A 23197-nucleotide genomic window follows, 5' to 3' on the forward strand; every position below is an offset into this window, starting at 1 on the left:
ATCATGCACTTGACATGACACAAATTTGTTTGCGTGTAATCTATACCACTCCTCCAAGAAAAAATGCCACAATGCATTCAAGACATTGTTCTGTTCTGTTCTGTTTCTGTACGCTGATGTATGGGTTTTCACTTTTTAAATGTACTTGTAATTTTGGTATTTCACTATTTTTAACAATTGCTTTTAATTATAAAGTATATATAATATATATTAATTAAAATTATATGTTACGATGATTAGAATATTACTGATATTTTAGATATATTTAAAAAAATTTTAAAAATTATTTCAATTCTAAAACTAAAATAATAATGATTTACTATCTCAATTCTTAAGTGGATAAATAAATTGATACTTCGATCAATTTAAGTTGGTTTACCGTTAAGGTTTTTTTATAGAAATAATAATAAGAGTCACTGTCTTACTGGTATAAAATTTAAAAATTATATTAAAACAATTAAAATTTCAAAATTCAATTTAAGATATACCTACAATTTTAGAGATTAAGTTATGCATTAACTCAAAAATAATAATTTTACTCATATTTTTTATAATATCACTTTAAATATAATTTTTTGTACTATTATATGCATGAATTTATAAAAAAAAGGCGATATTGTCAATAAAGTATTATAATTAATGAAACGAAAATGAAATAATATGTAAGTTTATAAAAATATATAAATAATTAAATGGTAAAAATTCATATGCAATTTTTTTGATACAAGAAAGGAGCGAAATTAATGGTTAAAAATTGATAAATTATAATTTAGTTAATATTAGTGTATAGAGTATAGACTATAGAATATAGAGCATAGTAACTAGAATTTCGATTTAACTCTTAAAATCTTTCGATATTACGATTTTAAATAAGTTTATCGATTTTACGAAATTTATACTAAATCTGATGATTTTACAATTTAAATCTTATTAAGATTTTACGTTTTATATTTTTTATTTATTTTTTCAATTTCACATAAAATCTCGATTTTTTACCTTTCTCTAGACTATAGAGTGTAGGAGATGGAAGAAGGGTTATTGAAAGTTAGGTCACTTACTTTACCAAAGTCAAAAACAGAAGCTGTGATTTTGATTGAATCGACAAAGAAAAAAGAAAGATGCTTCCACTAAAGCTGGTTCGTTCTCTCGTCTTTGGTGAAACCATCAATCACCATCCACATCTCATGCATTCCCACGCTCATTCCGAACAAGAAAATGAAGAAGAAGAAGATGGGAGAAGGAGAAACAGAAGACGAAGAATAAGAGCAAGAAGAAGAAGATCAAAAACCGCGGCTCTTTTGTTCCTTCCAACAAGAGAGATCGTAACCGACACATACAGACTCGCCGCCATTGCAAGAACCTTGGGAATGGACTTGTTCCCAACGCCATCTCTCTCTCACATCATCTTCTCCAACTCAACGCCATTCTCATCTTCTTTGTCGCCGCATTCAACTCCTTCTTCTTCGTTACCTTCTACTGCCACCACTGCCACCACCACCACCACCTGCTCGTTTTCTTGTTCTTCGTCTTCCTGGCCGCTCCAAGATGACGCCGTTCCGATCCCTTTCCCTTCCCTGACTCCGGCCCCATTGACCCACCTTCGTTACTTCGTCAACCTCGCCGCACCCTTCTTCAAGTTGGTATTTTTCGACGGCGGCGCAATTGCCGGAGATGGTGGCGGTGGAGGAGGAGGACGAAATTGGGATTGTTGCTCATTGTCGATGTATTCTAGGGTTACCGGAGAGAGGGTCGATGATATGGAGGGGTTTTGCAGGATTCTTGCTGGGAAAGGTTGGACCTTTTTCAGGACACAGAAACGGCCACCGAATGCGGCAGCGGATCGGGGTTTTTCCGGTGGTGGGGGTGGTAGTTGTGAGGTTTACCTGTTTAGGAAGGTTGATATGAACCGGGTTCGGGTGGGTCGGGTTGGTGGTGGTGGTGGAGGAGCAGATGGAGCTTGTAGGGTTAGGGAGCTGAGGTTGCCACATTTGGATTTTGGGAATGCTCCTTTGAGGATCTTGCAGTATATTTTGCTCATGACTGATGATATCTTCTGCCTTGCATGAATTTGGAAAATTGGTAATTGTTTGATAAAATTTCAGTTTGGAAAATATGCTTTACATTGTAGCAATTGTGTGGGATTATTATATTTGGATTTCATAGATTTTAGTGGCTTTGCTTCTAGGGTTCATATTTAGGAATTAATTTGATGCTAGGGTTTAAGAATGGCTAGTTCACCTTGGTATTAGGTTAGCTAGTTAGATTGGAGAAGGAGACTCTATATATCAATTGATTAATTGAACATTGTTAGATTAGGAGTTTGAGATCCTTAGATGAAATTGGTCCTACTAATGTTCTTTAGTTTGAAGTTGACTTGTCTCCGTGTTATCTCAAGGTCACAGGTTCAAGCCGTGGAAACAACTGTGGTCCTTCCTTGACCCTTCGTTAAATAATTTTGTTATTATAGTATAAAATGAAATCAATTAAGACTATGTGCATTAATTTAGATTGAATGCAATGTGCTAATTGTTTTTGGACTTGGGGGTGTTACACTGTGATTAGATGTTGATTGCAAGAGATGGTGAAGAAATGTGGCATCTGGTTTGGTGGTCTAATATGTTGAAAGGGAAGCTAAGAAAGTAATTGGATGTTGAAGATTCCGGGTGAGTTTTTGGATCCTTGGCCTGGTTGGTGGTGGCGGCGGAAAAAGTCATTCCGCCTGTTTTGTGATCGATTCTGAACAGCGTTGAGCAGAGATGGTTGCCACTTGCCATGCAGCTCAAATTCTATCCTTGAGAATGCTTCTTATTCTGCCATGCCATTATGACTGCCAAACAAGGCATGTTGATTTGTTGCTGCCCTTGGAATACAAACTGTTCACAAGTTTAATTCTGAAGGCTGGGAAAAAAAAGGAGTGAACCCCAGCAAGTGCAACACTAGACAGCAGCAGAATGTAGGACCTATGTTATAATTGAGTTCATACTGGTGGAAGCCATTGTTATAGTGGTGAATTTGATTGAATGGGTAATTGTCAATAAATAAGGAACTATTTTGTACCTAAAATGTTCCCTCATTATGTCTGCTCTTTGGTAAATAGTTAAATATTGTTCTTGATCTGCCCCATTTGTATTAGTTATTTGTTTGTTACAATTAATGTTAGTTAGTTACTCACTTGATAGTTGATACTGTTCTTTATGAAGAATTGAAGATGTATTTCTCATTTTCTCTTCTTTCTCTCACCTCTCCTTATTCTCTTATCACTATGGTTATCAGGTTCTTGGTGAACTCAGTGTATGTTCTTTCTCTCCAAACATAATCACAAAATTTGGACTAATACGTTTACTATTTGGATCAAAGTTTACCATTTCATCAACCGATCAAAATGTCAAATTTGTGTGTTTTTCTTGTAGTTTTTAAGGATGGATCCATCACATTAGTGGTTATTATTACTAGTGGATAAGTGGATTTATATGTTCTGTGCCTATCAATCCAATGTTTTTTTTTTAATTATTTTTTTATTGGTGTGATTTAGTGACTCATCATTTCCTATTAACCAAAAAACTGTGTTTAAATTAATTTTTTTATTGGTAAAGTTCTTGACTTTGACAAGAGAAAGTTTTAAGTACTCAATGTTTTACAAAAATATTTAAAATAAATAACTTCAAAAAAATATCAGTATGAAAACAAAACACTTTAGAAGAGAAACGAAAAACAAAGATAATATTGTCTTTTATTTATGTAGTTAAATATCTTTAACATTGCCACACCAAAAAAACTTATTTAGTGAAGTGGTTGCAATTTTTCTCACTCTTTTAAATAATTTTTTGTGCTATTTTTACTCCACTGAATCTGTCCTGTTCCCATAAATTTCTCTACTTGTTTCTTTTAAAATTTAAACTCTGGCTTGCATCTCTAATTGCTTTGCTCCAATTGGCTAAATTAATGTTTGCTAATAACTTGTTTTCTGTTAGGATGATAAAAGAATTAAGATGTGTTTGGGTAGTTCAAAATTTTAAATATCATTCTCTTTTCTTATTGTTATTTTTGTTTTCTATGTAAGTATTTTGTTTGTAGCAACACTACAAATTTTCTGTTATTTACACTACTTAATAAAAAATAATAATATGCTTTATTTTCTTATATAAATTGCTTAAAATAAGTCATTATTACTTAAATATTCGTATATCTTTATTATATATTTGTTATTCTTTGGAAAAACTTGAATTTTTTTAAACGTGTAGAATTTTTATTTGAATCTTTGACAACTTATTCAAGACTATGATGGATAAGATTAAAAAATATAAATAAATAAATAAATAAAGATTAAAAGACATATTTATCTAATATTAAATTTGGACATAATATTTTATATTCACTTGATAAAAAATCTCATTAATTAAAGGATAATTCTAATATTTGTATTACTCATTTAATTTTAATATTTATAAATCACAAACTCTAAATCCTAAACGTAATAAACGATATATAAAATTTATTGTGATATATAATAATTTAAACCTCAAATATTGATATTTTTTAATAATCCATTATGATAATTTTTATATAAAGAGTATCGAATTGTCTACCTATACTTTTTCTTAATAAGCTCCATTAAAAAAAAAAGTGTGCATATGTGTATGATTTTTTGCAACTATTTTTCCATATTTATTGCTTAGATTCTTTGAAATCCATACATGCATTGTTACCCTCTTTACATTAGATACTAACTAAATAGTAAACACAATACAAATATTTGTTTCTCAAATAATCAAAACAATTGCCTCGCAGAAATCTCTCTCTTATTTGTTTTTGTTTTGCATTTGATTCTATTTGATCTTAACTTAGTATTATTTAAATTAAGCTTCTCTAATTCTCATATGTTACTAATTGGTTTTATTTGCTATGGCCAAAGGAGCACCAAAGTTGCAACAATCTTCACAATTAGTGAGTTTATGCAAAGAGAGGAAGGAGTTTATCAAAAAAGCTAAGAATTTCAGGTATGATTTTGCCACATCCTTTGTTGAGTATTTAGAGTCCCTTTTGAAAATTGGTGATGCACTTAACCGTTATGTTGATCAAGAATTAGTGATTTGTGCTGATTGTTCCAACATATCTTTATCCGAAATTAATCAATCTGAAGAGGAAGAAGAAGAAGAAGAAGAAAAGAAATGCTTATTGGAATCTACCTCATGTAAATTTGAATATGATGATGGAGATTGCTGCACTTATGATCATGATTTTGATTCATATGTGACTTCCAATGTTTCATCTTGTAGTAGTACTCATCATCATGATCATAATCATCATAATAGTGAAGATCATAGTCAAAGGTTGGATTTTGCAAATAAAATAGAGACCCCAAAGTGTGGAAATTGGTTCAATGATGAACCTTTGGAACAACCAATGTGTTTTGTTTACCATAATGATAGATTTATGCATGATGGTACAAATGCATCTACAATGTTTGTAGAAGATCCTCAGAAAAATGGAACTGAAGGAAACAACTCTACATGGGATTTCTTGGATCCATTTGGCATGGAATATGATTTCAATGCATATGATCAAGATATCAATGAGAGTGTAGTGAGGGAGAGGGAAGGAATTCCAGAATTAGAAGAGGAAAGTGAAGCTTATGAACAAAGCTCAGCAATGTCAGTAGTGTTTGATGAGAAGGAAACTGAAAATGAGGCTAAGATTGGAGAAGATGCACAATCTGAAGCAGAAAAAACAACAGAACAATGCAGTGAGTGTCCTGCTACTGCTACACCAGTTTCTATTTCCAAGATAGATCTTAAGGAAGCAATGCTAGAAGTAAATAATGAATTCAAAAATCTATTTGATTCTGGTGAAGAATTCAAATCACTTATGGAAGTTGGCAAGCTACCATATAAACCTAAAAGCTCCAAATTAAGGGGTAAGATCTCTTGCATCAATTGTGTTTATTATGATTGAATTTTATGTGTTTTAGTCTTTTTAGTATTTGGTTCCTTGTTTTGTTTTTTTTTTTTCCTATCACTTTGTTGCTAAATGTCCCTAAAATATTATATGTTAGATATTTACTTGTTACATGTTATCACATATGGAATGAGCAAGAACTTATCTTGATTTTCATTATTGCCTTGCAGCCTTTGCTTCTTGTGTCCTGCGGCCGATATTCCCTTCAGTAAAGACGAGTTTAATCCTTTCGTATATGCTATACAAACCTTCTAGAGCAAAGGCTTTGTCCATGAAAAACAATGTTCATACATCATTTAGTGACCTTTCATCCACCTTGGAGGAACTTTATGTTTGGGAAAAGAAACTCTCTGGTGCAATCATGGTAAGACATTGCTTGTTTTCATAACAGGATATATACATTCAAGAACTTGATATTTTCCTTGATATTATTGATGACAGGTTGTAGAAAAGCTTCGAATTCAATACGAAAGGCAGTACAAGAAGCTAAAAGATCTGGATGGTAGAGGTTCTGAGTTTGATAAGATTGATGATACTCTTTCTTCTGTCAAGCTTTTGAACTCAGAAATTGATGTAGCTATTTCATCAATTGATCTAATATCAAGAAACATAGATGGATTAAGAGATAATAAGCTGCTTCCTGAATTGAAGAAATTGATTGAAGGGTATGCTAATTTTCTCTCTTTCTTTTATTGCTTATAGTTATCAACATCTTTGGGATACCATAGCTTTGCTTAGTACTTTCTATTTTTTCTTCACTACATTGTTCTGTTTCTCAAACCTTTAGAGACTAAATTATCTTCTTTCTTTTTTTTTTTTTTTTTTTCTTTTTTAGGCTAATTAGATTGTGGAAGATAATGAGTGATTGTCACCATAAACAATTTCAAGCTATCTCCATGGCTAAAAGTCATGTGCATATATTAGATTCTGGAGGGAAGAAAAAGCCAAGTTCAAAAGCTACACTAAGACTAGAAAGAATTGCATTAAATTGGAGTATGTGCTTTAGTAACTTCATCAACACACAGAAAACCTTAGTGAAAAACTTGAATGATTGGCTCAGGAAGCACATAATCCAAGAAGAAATAGAAAATTCTGAAAATGGGGTTGATCCAATTTTCAACCTTTGTAATGATTGGTGCCATGAAATTCACAAGATCTCAGAAACTATAGTCTCAGAAGCCATTAGTACCTTTGCATCAAACTTGCACCAGTTATATGAGAAGCAGAATGAGGAACAGTTACTCAAAGTTAAAGTGCAACACTTTCTAAGGGATTATAAGCACATGCTTAAGTACTACTGTGACAAGAATGGAATCAAGTCAAAGCAGTGTTCATGTTTTTACAAAATGAAAAGCTCAGAAGATTTCATGGAAGTTCCATTGCTTAGAGAATCTGATGAGAAATTAGCAGCTTCAAGGGTAAGATTGGTTGAAGAGAAAAAGAGACATCAAGAAGCTATTAAACATGTCAATGACCTTGCTTCAAGTTGCTTTCAACCGGGTCTATTTACAATTTTTGAGGCTTTGGAGACATTTTGTTTGGAAAATCTGAAAATTTATGAGCAGCTTAAACTTCGAAACTAAACAATAGTTAATTTTTTTTTTTTCAAAATCTTAATTCTAGCATTTCTTTAGCTTTTATTTTATTTTATTGTTTGGTCATTGGTTAGAAATTGTAGGTCAATTAAGAACCTCTTTTTTTTTCATAGTTTGACCCTATTCTTTGTAAAGACTTAAAAGATACCATTGCTTCTTCTTGTTATGCTCTCAATGTGACGCCTTCTTACTATGATATTTGCATGTAAGTCTAGATTTCATTCGGTGGATTGTTAAAATAGTGAATAGTGATTAACAATATTAAAAATGTGGAGTTAGTGTAGTTGAAACATTATATGGAAATTTGAGGAAATTATTTATTTATTTTTTACTAGTGTTTTCATTTAAATTTTATTTTAAAATTTATAAATGAGTACTTAATAAAAATAAAAAATATCCTTGATTTAATTACTAGATATGCACGGAGATTGTTGATTAAAAAAACTTTATGGAAATTTCTTCAAAAATATTAGTAAAATTGATTTATTTCCAAATTTATCTTTTCATTAATTAATGATTGAAGGTAGATTTTCAACGTATAATAATTATTTATATAATTATACATAACATATTTCATAAATAAATTTATGGTCCATATAATTATTCTGTTTTAGGAAATTTGGTATGTACATATGTAAAATTACATATATATAAAACATAAAAATTCAGCTACCAAATCAATCGTTCATATAAAAGTATAAAATACATTATAGAATATAAAATAAGTATTATGAATTTATGAAAAAAAAAAAAACCCGTAAAATGGAGTGCCCACATGAGTCGCCCAAAGTCAACTTGCGTTTTTAGAACGAAAGATGATTTCTTAAATAAAAACAACAAATTCATAAGTTTAAAATATTGAACAAAAAAAAAAAACAGTAGTATTTTCAATTGATGCAATAATCTACACTACTACATCCACATTATACAGCATGGATACAAAATATAAGGTTGGTCAGTTGGTGGAAACCTTATAAGTCTAACTTTGATCTTGCCTAAAAGCTCGTAAATGCAAAAAAATTCTACATATACAACTTATACGTGTAACATACATGTGCCTCCTTGATAAATCATTTCCCTTTTTTATTTCCCTCGCAGGGGCTCCAACAGAATGATTTAGTGTTCTAGCATCCAGATTCTTGTGCTCGCTGTTGCAGCAAACTTCCACAAGCATGAAAGCAAATCATCTGAAGTTTGGGTTCATAAATTGTCCTGATTGAGCTCAAGTTTGAAGTTCCTCTGGTATTGACAACCCTCTGAATCTATTTCACTTGATCTCTACCAGCACAGGCTAACCACAAGAAGCAGGAGATCGGCTTATTGCGAATATAGGAGTCTTCTTGGCTATGCCAACAGGTCCAAGGATGCTGTAAGGAAACCATAGCGAGTGGAATCACAATTTGATGTTAGGCATGTTACAGAAAAGGAAGGTAAAAAGGCGATTAAGAATTGGCTCGATTTTACGGTGTCTCAAACATTACAAGAATTTTAATACCATAACAAAAGAATAAGAATGGATGTTTAATTTGATCCCCCGATTGCCCACATCAAAGAATTCGCCCGGTTTTACGATATGCCAACGTTGTCTCTTTGATAGACACCACTTCCGTTGAAAGCATTTACCTTATATACGTCTTGACTTTTGTTGAGGGTATCCTGGCATCCCCATTTGGTCTCTTCTCCTCAACTGCTCACACAGAAATCAGAGTATCATAATCAGAGTATCATATCTACCCAACATCCCCCCCAAAAAAAACCACAGGATAGAGAGAGAGATTCCAATAAACATGTAACCTGCTGTTGCTGATGCGGCTGTGGTACACCTCGTTGCATCGGCATGCCACCAGGGTTCATTCCACCACCCATCCCTGCCTGAGATGTAAGATTATAAGCTTGCATTGCCTGATGAGGCATTCTTTGCATCCCAACAACATTCATTGGTCGAGGAACAGATCTATTTGACACATGACCACCAGGCATACTGCCAGAAACTGCAGCTCCCGATGTAACCTGACTCTAATAAGAAGTACACACATCACATTCAAAATCATGGAGTTAAGATTACCTATACATGAGTGAATATATAATACAAAATCATTGATTACACTTATCAAGAACAAAGTTGACAACTTAATATTTGGCAAGGACGCATTTTAATGAATATTCCCTACTTATTGAAAATTTTGAATCATAACAGGACTTTACAAGATCAAGATGGGTCACCAACAAATTCTGCTTGCACAATTTTGGTTTAGAATATTATACTTTCAACAGAATTCCCAAATATCAAAGCATACCGGCTGTGGAGGTTGCATATTGGTTGTCCCTTCAAAATCGGTTGTTGTGTCCACTGGACGAGTGGGATAATTCACAAATGTCTCTCCCGGTTGGCAGGGTACAAGGGCACTGAACATACACAAAGATGGTTAGTTAATTAAAACATACATTGATGGAATACTTTACTCCAAAAAAAAAAGAGCATGAGAAAGACTAGGTGAACATTTGTTTGTTTAAATATCTACCAAAATAAGTAATGTAAAAGTAACCAACAGAAGTAGAAGGTTTTATCCAATGAAAACAAAGGGAAAAGACCAAACTAGAATATCAAAAGAGGAAGGAATGAGGAAAAAAGCCTTACTTCCGCCCAGGCTGTGGTTCAATTTTGAAATACCTGGCAAACAAAGGGTAAGGATGCTCAAAAGATAATTTATGAGCGAGAAAAGAAACAAGTAACAACTAACTATATGATCAATATTGTGGACATGGAGAACAAATCATGCATGTAATCTTGCAAAATATCAAAACCAATTGAACAGTGACTTATAACAAGGTTTATTTCCACCAAAGTAGCAATGCAATGTTCCCTAATATAAATAAACAACATTTGCATCAAACGCAACAAAGCAACTAGTATATTATTTTTTCTCTACCCCCATTGGAGTCACAAATTGATATAGAAAATTTGTATCAATATCAAACTCCAGCACTATATTAGTTTAGGGGAAGCTTCTGGACTAGTTTTGTGGATGACTACGACAATCTACTTGCTCATCTTCAATCATTATTACAAGTTCTAATAAAAATCTATTGATTTCAAGAAGAATATGGCAACTACATCATTTAATTATACTTGCATAGCTGCATAAGTAGGTCAAAGCATGAGGGGAAAAAGATGCAGGAAACTATAAAAGAATGTGGAATGTTGTAAGGAATTTCTACAGAACAACCACCAATGACCAACAGAACGTTAAATCTTGTAAGGTATGTAGAATTTGTGCAAGAATAAAAGAAGTCTTACTCATGTTCCAAAGCTTGTGCTGCTGTAATACGCTTTCGAGGATCATATCTGTACATAAAAACACAAGCATATTATTGTTAAGCAAGAGCAGAGGAAAAATAAGGAAAAATAAGTTCAGAATATATTAGTGTAGGCATAGTAAAAAATTTCTTAAAAGCTTTAAAGGAAAACTCACTCAAGCATCTTTGACAAAAGGTCAAATGCAGGACTTTTTGGAGATAGGTGAACAACATTATAGAGACTGTTGTTATCACTGTGAGCAAAAATGAAGAACAAATCCATTAATTTCATGAGACAAATTATTAGTTTTCAAGTAAGAGCATACAAAGAACAGACACAACAACAAAGTACTTGTACACTATGGGTCTATTCTGCACATATTTGCATAAACTCACTAAATAATGTTCTTACTATTTATGCCCTTGTATATGTTGAACATCTTGTTGCCAATGGGGGAGATTTGCTAAGGAAGGCCACTTTTCTAATGTGGGATGGCCTGGCACAGTAACAATGTCGACTGATGTAGGTCTGGAATATTTAAGAGAAAGAACATCCCCCAGTAGAGATTAAGAAAAATGTAAGCAGTTAAATTACCTAAAACCTTGAATATCTTGTCAAGTTGATCGAGCTGCACAAGTGGAATAAGCCAATAAGGATTACTTATAATCTGAAAATACAAGGCAATACTAATATAGAAACTACTTCGTTGACACAGCTGTAAGTCATAGGCTCAGCATTTAGTACCTGAAAGGGATTTGGGGTAGCTTTGACTTCTACACCTTGAAATAGTGGCTTCAAGGTCAACAACTCAGCAAAAATGCATCCCACAGCCCACATATCTAAATGTCCATTAAGGAACAATGACTAGACCAATTTTGGAACATAAGCATATCCTTGGATTATGTATATTCCACAGCATTCCAGATGGAAAATTTTCAAATAACTTATTTATGACATGTCAACCATTCTTGTAGACCCTAGACCCATACTTTAACAACTAAGATTCAATAAAAACCAATACTTATTCAAGCAACAACCTCAAGTCAAAATAGGGATAGCAAAAAGTACCAAGAATGTAACAAAATTAATATTAATGAGAAATACCATAAGAATTAAGCTGTAAAGAAAGTATAAGCCTGAAGTCAGTAATAGATACATGAGGACAAATGTACAGTCACTTGAATATAAAATATTACAAAAGCACAGAATATAGAAACATATACATACACATGATTAACTTATGCATAAAAAAGAAGTAAAATAAAAGGATACCAACAGCACTAGTATAATGTTTTGCTCCAAGAAGCAACTCAGGAGCACGGTACCAAATGGTTACAACAACCTGTGTGGTAATGTTTCATAATTTCAGATATCAAGAATCTAATCAATCAAATGTATAGAGAGCTAAACATGAGGTACACGTTCACAGTTAACAGATGGTTAAAGAATAAAAAGGCCAATTCAGGAATTGGAACCCAATGCATGTGGGGAAAGGTAGACAGTTCAAGAAGTGAATCTGAAAATCATTTACAATACCATCATTCAGCTTAAAGAAGAATGCTGTGACTGAAATAACACAAGCCTTTAACATAGTACTTCTGTCTATATTATATGATTGCCAATATTTTGGCTACTTCAATCCTAAGAAAGCCATAAGTACGTGAAGAATACGCAGAAATTTCTCGAATGCACAGACAATAGATAGAAGAATACAAGTGCATGAGAAGGAAAAGGGTGGTCGTACCCCATTTTCAGATAATGGCTTCAAAGGGGATTGATATATCCTTGCAAGTCCAAAGTCAGCAATTTTAACAACTCCATGCTCCTCCCCTTCACCCATAACCTTTATGAAAAGTTCATAAAAGACACTAGTTTACTAATCAAAGGTTGACAAAGTAAATTTGAACCCAAATGTCTGCACAAAGGAGCCAAAATGATATACAATGATAAGGTAGGCAAGTCATACCAGTATATTTGAGGGCTTTAAATCTCGATGTATTATCCAATTACTGCAAGAGATATATATAATATAATAGGTCAACATATAAAGAAGGAAAGAAAAGGAGCCCTCGTCAAATTTACAAAAAGATACTCACCTGTGCAGATAGTTTAGTCCATTGAGCAACTGCCAGAGTAATGATTTAACAGTGTACTGATTAATGGAATGGTTGACTTTGTCCCTATGATGTCTAATTATTTCCTGCCATTCAAGATTGCAATTTTTACACTCAGCTAACTAGAACAATCAATTCCTTGATACATGTACACGTTTCTTCCCATACAAAATTAACAAGATTTTGCCAAAACAAAACCTCCTTTTTTTTTTTCTCAACAGAGTGAAATTCAGTGAAAAGGCCTAAAATATGTGTATAACACATATCACACAATGAATCTACAATAGCAAAAGCTTATTTCACCGAGCGTGAATATAAACTACACACTTTTTCATGGAGAAAACATCAATAGTTTACATCTGAAAATGACTATTTCAACTCAAGTAAGCACCACAAGGGCATGTTCTAGAATAAAACTCACATAGAGGTCGTGCTCGGCGTAATCAAAAGCAAGATACAGAGACATGTCCGCGTGATTGATGTGTACATTTACAAGCTTCACAACATTCTCGTGGGTTATCTCCCTCAGCAGCTGCACCAATCAACAAGTTGAAGCTGCTAAAAATCAACCCAAAGCACCCCATGGGATCCAAAAATTACAACTACACACAGATACAATTCAATTTCCACATCCCAACAACTGCATTACCTATTTAACTTCACCAACAATCCAACGTCATCAAGAAACTGAAATATAAAAATAAAATAAAATTCGAAACTAAAAGAAAAACCAAACTCAACAATTTCAGCTACTTGAGGTTCAAAATTTCACAACTTCCTTTAGCTAGAAACAAAGCAGAAAATGTATTGAAGACTTTGAAAATAGAGTGAACAATTCAATTTCCACGTTCTAACAACTGCATTACCTTAATCACCATCCCCATTACCGTCAATTCATCATCAAAAAATTCGAAATTTCAAAGAAAAAAGAACAATAGTTTTCAGCTACTTGAATTTCAACTTCTACAGCTGGAAACAAAGATAAAAATTAAAAGGAGAGAAGAGAGGGAAAAATGAGTACCATGATTTCGCGAATAGCGGTGGGAGAAACACCGTCGCCATCTTTGGACTGCTTGAATTTCTTGATGGCAATGGATTTGCCGCGATTGGTTTGGGACTTTATGCGCGCCAAGAACACGAGTCCGTACGTGCCTTCTCCGATCTTCCCTATGAGATCGTATTGCTGGAGCCACTCCGGCTTGTTGCTTCCGCCGCCGCTGTTGTTGCTGTTGCCGCCGCGGTTGCCGGAACCTCCGTCTCCCATGGCTGCGTTTCCACCCCGATCTCTCTCTACGTGCTCGGTCGCTTGCTCGGACAAGGGAGCCAGAAAGCAGCAGCTTAAGGCCGTGTTTGGATGTTGCGTTTCTCAATTCTCATGCTTCTGCTTTCTGTCGAACTTCTCCTTAGACCTTCATTATTAATTCAATAATAATAATAATAATAAAAATAATCATTTTCACACACACATACAAATAGGACTAAAATTTTAATTTTAATAAAAAAATTAAAATAAAACGTTTGAAATAAAAATAAAATATTTTAAATATTAAAAATAAAATTAAAATTTAATTTAAATGTTAAAGCTTAAAATAATATTTTATTAATAAATATAATATATAATTACAGTAATTATTGTTATATATAAAAAATAAAAAAATGTAAAATTATAAATTAAGAGTTTTGATCAAACATATACACATTTTGTCATTTAATATAGGAAAATGTTATTTGTACATTAAAATTAACTACTAAAATCAACCACTAATATATTTATGTATAAATATATATATAGTTTAATTTATTTTTAATGTGTATTTATATTTTAACATATATTTTATACTAATAATTGATTTTAGTAGCTAATTTTAATATACATCTAACATAACCTTTTAATATACATATATACACATTTTGTCAATTCACTCATATCCACACGTTCCTATCCCTAGTTGAAATGCATGGATGCATAAAACGGTGGAACATTTTTCAAATGTTTATGTAGTCATTCTTGAAATATTTTTAACTGAAAAATGAGATTTTACGGGATGAATAAACAATTATTATTGTGTGAAATAAACTTAGAAATAGGATTGTTTTTAGGGTTACAAACCAAATTATATATATAATCTAAGAACCACACTAATTAAATGGATGAAAGTACGAGGGGTTGAAATTCTCTTTTCAAAAAGAAATACAATAACACCACGTTGAACTTAATTAGAGTTCAGCTAAATCACAAAATCTTCACTTATAATTCGTTGAAGACTAAGGCCAGTTTGGATAACTAACTTAATTAAGCTCCTTTTGATAAAATAACTTAAACAATAAATGACTCTGTTAAAAGTAACTTATAAATAAGTTATTTTATGTTTGGATTTTTAACTCTAAAAGTGCTTATTTTAAAGAAATGTAATGAAAAGTAGAAGTATTATGAGAGAAGTCATTTTTTTAAACTTCTCTATAAGCTCCAAAATAGCTTCTTAGAAAGTTGCAATTTGGTTTTGAAAATTACACCCGACATTAATACTACTACTTTTCATAAGTCAAAAGTTAAAAAAAGTTACTTGTAGAGTTTCCAAACAGGCCCTAATTCGTTATGAATTAGAATTTTTTAAAATAATAAAATTAATATTTTATATTTAAATAAAATAATTAATTAAATTTAATTAAATTATTATAATAATTTTTTAAATTATATTTTTTTCTTCTTCTTTTTCTTTTTTGTTTTCTTTTCCTCTTTCTTCTTTTTTTTTGTTTTTTTTTTTCTTTTCCTCTTTCTCTTTCTTCTTTTTCTTTTAAATTCGCGCAGGCAGATTTTTTTTCTTTTCTTTTTCTTTTTCTCTTCTGTCTTTTTCTTTCAAATTCGCACATGCAGATTATTCTTCTTCTTCTTTATTAATAATTTCGGTTCATTTCTTAGTTTATTTTTCTACTGACATTATTAAACAATTTTGGTTTATTTCTTAATTTATTTTGGTTTATTTGTGTGTTAATTGAGGTTCACTTGATACTGTTGATAAGTATTGACCAATTTTTTTTATTCTTTAAGTAATTTCGGTTTATTTCTTAGTTTAATTAAGATTCATTTTGATCCAGAAATGAGATACGTTTTTGTTAATGATTGAGTCTTTTTTTAGTAAAAAGGAATGACATTATTTATTATCACTTTATTTAATTGTATTAGATTTCATTTCATTTGTCTTGAAAGTCATTCCAACCATTAGGATAAATTATTCATCGACAACATACCTGGACTACAAATGAATCGAAAAATATTATTAAAGCAAAACCATTGTATAAGACCAAATGAACCCAACATTTTTCCATTATATAAATTTGAATTCAGAAACACCTGCGTCTAGAATAAACCGAAAATATTATCAAAGCGAAATCATTGTATAATACCAAATGAACCGAACATTTGTCCATTATATAAATTCGAATTCAGAAATATCTGCGTCTAGAATAAACCGAAAATATTATCAAAGCAAAACTATTGTATAATACTAAATGAATTGAACATTGTCATTTATATAAATTCAAATTCAATTCAAGAAGAAAAAGAAGAACTTATGTATGCAAATTTGAAAGGAGGAGGAGGAGAAAGAGGAGGAGGAGGAAGAAACGGAGAAATAAAAGGAGAAGACGAAGGAGGAAAAAGAGGAGGAGAAGGAAAAAATGGAAAAATAAAAGGAGAAGACGAAGATGAAGAAATTACATTATTGAAATGAAAGTAATTTTTTTTTTTTAATTTGAGCCAACTTAATTAAATTTAATTGTCAAAAATACTTAAATGTATAATTGAATTGTTTTTAAAAATTTATTATTAGCCAATAAATTACTAAATCTCTTACCCTTAAACAGATAAATGTATTAAAATCTCAACAAACTAAAATTAATCTTCTATCCTTATGGGTTATGGCAAGTTGGCAACGCTATATGGAGGAATTATTATTGGTGGAGTTATAATAAGGGCTCTTATAGAGCAAATGAGTGTGCCAATATTAATAGTTTATTAATAGGTACAAAAATTAAGAAGAGAACAAAAAGTAAAAAGTAGAAGTAACAAAAAAAATTATTAAAAACAAAGTTATATAAATCAATTTAAATTTGTTTGGTAATTAATTTATTAATTTATTTAAATAAATATTAAATATTTAAATTTTATTTTGTGTATATAATAACTAATTAATAATAAATTTTTAATTAAAATTTAAATTTATGACAAATTAATTTTTAAATTATCGAATTAAGATATCGCACGGAAGAAAAATACAAAGGTGGATAATATTTTGGCCCAAAAATAAAATCTAAGCCAAACTCCGTCCAAAACATTGAAAATATATGAGTGATTCAAAACATGACTTTGGAGCCTGCAAGTACAGTAACTTAGCACTATGCTAATACATTCAATAAGAGAAATGAGTATATATATATATATATATATATATAATTGGAAATTTTATGGAGGAGCTATATCGTCTTTATCTCAATTATATAATACTTGTGGAATAAATTATATGTTTAAGTTGGTTTAATTAAGTGACTAGTCTTGAGCATGCTTGTCTATGAGAAGGTTGTGAATATATAGAAATCGAAATTAAATTTTAATTCAATAATTTTTTTTTTTTGAAAACTAAAGAGCTCAACATACTACTAGGTAGAGCATTCAGCCTCAAACAATATAAACAGAAAAGCAACTCCAAAAAGTATCAACAACCAAAAGAAAGGAGATTCGCATGTCATTTCCAGCATAGCCATCAACAATATTAGGAATGGGCACCTCTCCACTCGTTGCAGCTGAGCATAGTCATGTGGATAATATCTTCTACGCTTTTTGTTTGATTCTGAAATATTCTCATATTCATCTCCATCCAAATGTGCCAAATAATCGCACAGAAACACTTCAAATGCTGCTTTCGAACTTCTTTTCTACGCGACTCCTCTGTTTAACTTAGGAAATGATCCTTCATCAACCTCGAAAAAGACTAGAGCTGGCCAAAGACAGATACCCATGTACTCCACACCTGCCAAACAAATTCACAACCAAAAAATAAGTGATGGACCTGCTCAACATCCTTGATGCATAAAACACAACTCGTATCATCCTTGCTAATAATCTCGAACCGACTCAGCCATTTCTTAGTATTCACCCTACCTACCAGGACAAACTACTCTTATAAAAAACATTAATGCATATAACACTCTTATAATAAAAAAAAATAGAAATATACAAAACACTGCTCATGCTTTTAATAATTAAAGGATTTTTGTCTATACATCCTTGCTTACAAGGAAGACATCAATAGAATAAATATATAATATTTTCTAACATATAATAATAGTATGCTTAGTTCATTTGATTTTCATATTTGCCATGGCACTTGAGTTCAAAATGGAGCATTTTCCTATGTTAATGAAAACTTTGAAACTATCAGCATTTGTATCCGATCTTTTTGTATTTATTTGCACCCTAATACACTATGCCTAATTGTTGATTTATATAATTGGGACTATTATACAATAATATTAATTTGAAAAAAAATAAATAAATTTTTTGATCTTTTATTTCAAAGATCTATGCATGGACGACACGACGCAGAACATGTCAACACATAAATTTTAAATTATTATAAGATACAAGGACACATGTATATAAAATTTGAAGTATTTTTTAAAAAAATAGTCATGTATAAATTAATTTTTTAATTATTTTTAATATTTTATTTTAATTTTATAAAATATTTAAAATATTTTTTATTTTAATAAATAATAATATATATTATTTCTAAATTTATTTCAATAATATATGTTAAAAATAAGGCAGAACATGCTGACATGTAATGGTAATTATGTGTGTCCAAGTGTGTCCAGCCAAAAATTTTTATTTTTTATTAAGACACAATAGACACGTGTGTCGGACGAATGTCAATGAATGTCGTGTTCAAAATGTGTCATGCAAACACAACAATTTAGCGAAGTGTCCATGCTTCATAGTTGAAGATAAATAAATCTTCAACTTTAAATATCTCATATTTTAAAAAATAAATATTATTTTTATATTTTTAATTAATCAAAAATTTATATACGTTCGAATTATAAAATTAGAACCTATTTTTTTTCTTCTAAGCACTATTTCGTTTCTAATTAAATAGTTCAAAACACTAACACAATTGAAACTCACAAACACATCTTAGCTTAGATCAAAATCCTTGAAGAGAAAAAAAAATGTCAGTAACATCATCTTCATCATCCCAAGTTTATGACACTATCATTGAATGTATCTCCGAAGCTCAATCAAACTCCATTGAAGCTCAAGAAAAGGCTCTTCAAACCCTAGCTTCCATCACCAAAGTAAATCCCAAAAATAGAAACTTCCTAGCTCAAATTGATGGTGCAATCACAACCCTAGCCACACTCACAAACTCTCCCTCTCCCATAATCCAAACCCTCTCTTTGTTAACCCTCTTCAACCTTTCTCTTAACCCTAATCTCAAACCCTCCCTCGCAGACATGCAAACAATTCATCATCTTAACTCACGTATCACGTCGTCATCATCATCTTCTCCTCCTGATTCATGTAAACTCGCCTCGAGTTTGATATGTAGCTTGGCCATGCATGACAAGAACAAGGCCAAGTTCGGAGTCGCCGGAACGGTTCAGTTGCTGGTGAAAGCCATTAAAGACTCTCCACGTGATTTTCACCACCACCTGTTGAGTTCGTTAGCGGAGCTTGTTCAGTTCCACGGAAACTGCACCGTAGCGGTTAGATCTGGTGCAGTTCCCGCGCTTCTTGGTGTTGTGAAAGAAACCAGTGACGAAGACTTAGCTTCCACTTCTCTTGTGATTCTTGGTCTTCTTGCGAGGTTCGAGGAAGGGTTGAATGGTTTGAAGAAAAGTAAGGAGATTGTGAGTGATATGTTGTTTGTTTTGAAAGGAAGGAGTATGTTGAGTAAAGAGGGTGCGGTTGATATTCTGCTTCGGCTCTTGGATGACGATTGCGAAGGATTTGTGAGCGAGGTTATGTTGTTGCCGGAATTCGCCATGGCTGTGGCGGATCTTTCTGTGAGGGGATCAGCGAGAGTTCGAGGTAAGGCTGATTTGGTGATGAAGAAGATGGCTGAGGTGACCTTAATCTCCGATGTGGAACAATGGATCTAAATGCTCAAAGTTGGAAGTAAGAGAATTAAGGATAGGGATATTCCATCTCTTTTTAAATTAATTATTCAGTTAATTTTAAATTGCGGTTAGTTTGCATTTTTTTTTTTTTACTATTTTCTGTTTTTTATTTTTTGAATTTTGTAAAAAAAAAAAGCTATAAACCAAAAAATAATCCTATTTTCAGCTTTTTCTTGGTTTAAGTATACTCACAAGAAAAATAGTGACAATTATATTGTTAAATTTATTTAAGACACTTGTTCATTATTGATTCCATTAAGGGTGTCCATGGCCCAGTCCGTCGTCCCGAAAATTCGACTCGGTCCCAAATATTTTAGGGGCTATTTTGGTGTGATTTTACTGGGTTTAGGGCCGGATAAGGGTCTCAAAAATAGACTCGGTCATTATTTCGGGTTGGGTCTGGACCATGGCTCGGACCACCCGAAGTCAGTCTGGTGGCCCGGTCATCATACACAATTAATATTTTGTGTTATTAGTGATGGATGATGACTATTTTTATGTGAAATTTAAGTATTGTAAACCTTAATATTTTGTGTTATTAGTTATTATAAGACTATAAGTTAATGTTTTATGTTTAAAATGCATAAGATTTTAGACTAATGCATAATATTGTGTTATTTGTATTGATTTAAATATTTGGAGTTATTAGACAATATTAGTATTGATTATGGTTATGCTTTAATTTTAGAGAAGAGTTGGTTCTTGTTATATTTTTTCTAAGTGAATTTTACCATGTCAAATAATGGTTGGAGTCTTGGAAATTTGGATATTTTCACATGCTATCTTATAAGAAGGTATCAAGGTAATGTAATGTTAACGGCTCAGTTTTCACCCGGTATAATCGTGGCCCGAAAGTGTATAGGTTTCATCGGGTCTAGGGTCGGGTTCGGGTCTAATAAATAGGCCCGATATATATTTCGGGTTGGGTCTGGGTCACATCAAACCCGGTTTCACCCGATCCATGCACACCCATAGATTCCATTATATCATGTTTATTGGTTCAGATACTGATACTAAAATTTCTGTCTCTATCTCCAAAATTTCTAAAAAGTGTGAACACAGGGGACTAAAATTTTTAGAGATAAAACTGAAACTTAAATAACATTTATATCTAAAATACCCTCATTTCAATTAATTAATTCCAATTTTACTATTTGTGCAAATTAAATTAGAATTTCATTATTGTTTCAATTTCTGTCTCCTATTTTGCATCAAACAAAATACTGAGATTTATTTCAATCTCAGTCCTTTCATCTCTGTCTCTCAGTTTCATTATTTCCATCTCTATCTCTCCACCAAACACTACCTTAATTACGAGACTATTTGTATCATTAGGGTTGTCTAATATTTTCTCTCGGCGTATTCCAGCAATATATTAGGCCTTCTAATTAGGACAAATCTAAGAAGAAGAAAAAAAAAAGTTACATCAGAACCATTTTATTGTTGGGCCTATGTATGAGTGACAAATATGAATAGTGAGCCCAATCGTTGTTGGATCTTAATCATGAAAAAAACCCATTTTATATATCTAAGAAGAAGTTGGCAACAAAGCCAAATTTAAAAAAAAAAAAAAAAGAAAGATTAGTGTTTAGTGATGTCTTGGAAACCAAAAGAAAAAAGAAAAAGCTCCTTGCAGTTAACAATATCTATCATTTTATAATTTAAACAATTATTAAAAAAATAAAAATTAATTGAGGACAATGATAAAAATACTTAATAAATTTTACATCAAAATATAAGAATGAAAAAATGTATTGAATAAAAGGTTTCTCAAAAACAATAGACATTGTAAAACGAAAAAGCACTATTATTTGTTTCACATATTTATGTTGTCTTTAGAGTTATTACTACGATATTTATCTTGTATAATTTAAAATTGAAATATGACACATGTATTATATTTTATTATATTTTTATTTTAGGATAAATTATTATTATTTTCCTTTCATCTATTTCTGTTGTAATTTAATAACATATTTGATGCATATAAGGGTTATAACTTATAAAGTATACACCCACATAGTTATATCACTACCCTCCAAAAAACATTACAATTCCAAACTCCAAATAGGGTTTTCTTCTTTCCTCTTCTATAAGGCATGGTGGACATTGAACATTTCTACTATATTGAACGAGACATATAATAACTTCATATTTTAGGTGTATTTCATTTTCAATCACCTTTTATGACAATTGACAAAGATATAAGAAATGATTACATGATCTTATATATATATTATTTTTGTAGTATAAAAATATTTTTTTATTTTTTTATTTTTTTTTATTAATCACTTCTAATTTAATAAAAAAATAAAAATTTACACAAAAATACTATATACATACAATATTTCTCAAATATTTCACATTGTTATTCTAGTTACCTTCTCTAAAAGGTTATTTAATATTAGGGATAAAAATCCAACTAATTTTGGTAGCAACCTTCCTTAATCATTATTATGCATCACAAGACAACCTTATTTGTCTTTGGAATCCGAAACATATCACCATCAACAAATAAATGATCAATGTTTTTGGCAAAGCAAAAAGGATCATCAATCTAGAAAAAATAATTAAATCGATTTCTTCTATTTCAAGGTGTGTTATTAATTATATCAAGGATGATAGCAACTCTTTTTATTTATTTATTTTTGGCGTGAAGGATGGTATTTTGATATGATTGAAAACGAACTCTATTAATATACCCACACACGTTTTTTAATGTAAAAAAAAGAATAATTTAAAATAAAAATATATATAATCTAAGTCTACTAAACCATAAATGTAATTAATAAGAGTTTCAGACTCTCTTTATATTCAACACCCTTCTTTATATTAAACACTTTTCTTGTCTTGTACTCATAATCAAACTTAATTAACCAACCTTCTTGTCTCGGTTAATTATTAATTAATACAAAATTCCAAATTAAAGTTCAAACAAGCTTTACTCTTGAACAATTATTTTGTCATTGACATTGATATTATTTTAATTTGGTAACTTAAAAATAAAAATGACAATAATAAATTGTTGAAAATTATAAATATTATGCAATGCAACT

General features: G+C 31.3%; 4 protein-coding genes across 5 annotated transcripts; 3 read left to right on the top strand and 1 right to left on the bottom strand.

Annotated features, from left to right (window-relative positions):
- Positions 1 to 1016: 1016 nt before the first annotated feature.
- LOC107614471 (uncharacterized) lies at positions 1017 to 3220 on the top strand. Its single transcript, XM_016316671.3, has 2 exons — positions 1017 to 2079; positions 2563 to 3220. The coding sequence occupies exon 1, from the start codon at positions 1119 to 1121 to the stop codon at positions 2064 to 2066; it is 948 nt and encodes a 315-aa protein (XP_016172157.1). The 5' UTR covers positions 1017 to 1118; the 3' UTR covers positions 2067 to 2079; positions 2563 to 3220.
- A 1682-nt stretch (positions 3221 to 4902) lies between these two features.
- On the top strand, positions 4903 to 7538 carry LOC148550059 (protein ALTERED PHOSPHATE STARVATION RESPONSE 1-like). Its single transcript, XM_088495917.1, has 4 exons — positions 4903 to 5914; positions 6126 to 6319; positions 6397 to 6620; positions 6791 to 7538. The coding sequence occupies exons 1-4, from the start codon at positions 4903 to 4905 to the stop codon at positions 7536 to 7538; spliced, it is 2178 nt and encodes a 725-aa protein (XP_088352043.1).
- Positions 7539 to 8326: 788 nt separating this feature from the next.
- LOC148550060 (cyclin-dependent kinase E-1-like) lies at positions 8327 to 14381 on the bottom strand. Of its 2 annotated transcripts, none has more exons than XM_088496742.1 (16): positions 13984 to 14381; positions 13384 to 13494; positions 12945 to 13048; positions 12815 to 12857; positions 12593 to 12691; positions 12121 to 12190; positions 11593 to 11687; positions 11443 to 11476; positions 11260 to 11344; positions 11024 to 11101; positions 10849 to 10896; positions 10189 to 10221; positions 9848 to 9956; positions 9345 to 9566; positions 9174 to 9237; positions 8327 to 8917 (listed from the first exon to the last, which is right to left on the bottom strand). In XM_088496742.1, the coding sequence occupies exons 1-15, from the start codon at positions 14224 to 14226 to the stop codon at positions 9175 to 9177; spliced, it is 1437 nt and encodes a 478-aa protein (XP_088352868.1). In that variant the 5' UTR covers positions 14227 to 14381; the 3' UTR covers positions 8327 to 8917; position 9174. The 2 variants fall into 2 exon arrangements, with proteins under 2 accessions (XP_088352868.1, XP_088352869.1); XM_088496743.1 differs by having other exon boundaries at positions 9345 to 9560; positions 13984 to 14370.
- A 4809-nt stretch (positions 14382 to 19190) lies between these two features.
- Positions 19191 to 20123, top strand: LOC107611739 (uncharacterized). The gene has a single exon (XM_016313635.1). The coding sequence runs from the start codon at positions 19191 to 19193 to the stop codon at positions 20121 to 20123; it is 933 nt and encodes a 310-aa protein (XP_016169121.1).
- The last annotated feature ends 3074 nt before the right edge of the window (positions 20124 to 23197 follow it).

This window comes from Arachis ipaensis, chromosome B8, assembly GCF_059453495.1.
Source record: "Arachis ipaensis isolate K30076 ecotype BB chromosome B8, ASM5945349v1, whole genome shotgun sequence".
Taxonomy (NCBI): Eukaryota; Viridiplantae; Streptophyta; class Magnoliopsida; order Fabales; family Fabaceae; genus Arachis; species Arachis ipaensis.

Excerpts from the sequence above, each read along its gene's own strand:
- LOC148550060 (XM_088496742.1), bottom strand. The coding sequence starts at position 14,226 with ATGGGAGACGGAGGTTCCGGCAACCGCGGCGGCAACAGCAACAACAGC. Across the intron at positions 11,102-11,259 it reads CATATACAAGGGCATAAATA|TGATAACAACAGTCTCTATA; the intron begins GTAAGAACATTA and ends TTTTGCTCACAG. Across the intron at positions 9,957-10,188 it reads GAACCACAGCCTGGGCGGAA|TGCCCTTGTACCCTGCCAAC; the intron begins GTAAGGCTTTTT and ends GTGTATGTTCAG.
- LOC107611739 (XM_016313635.1), top strand. The coding sequence starts at position 19,191 with ATGTCAGTAACATCATCTTCATCATCCCAAGTTTATGACACTATCATT.
- LOC148550059 (XM_088495917.1), top strand. The coding sequence starts at position 4,903 with ATGGCCAAAGGAGCACCAAAGTTGCAACAATCTTCACAATTAGTGAGT. Across the intron at positions 5,915-6,125 it reads TAAAAGCTCCAAATTAAGGG|CCTTTGCTTCTTGTGTCCTG; the intron begins GTAAGATCTCTT and ends ATTGCCTTGCAG. Across the intron at positions 6,621-6,790 it reads TTGAAGAAATTGATTGAAGG|GCTAATTAGATTGTGGAAGA; the intron begins GTATGCTAATTT and ends TTTCTTTTTTAG.
- LOC107614471 (XM_016316671.3), top strand. The coding sequence starts at position 1,119 with ATGCTTCCACTAAAGCTGGTTCGTTCTCTCGTCTTTGGTGAAACCATC.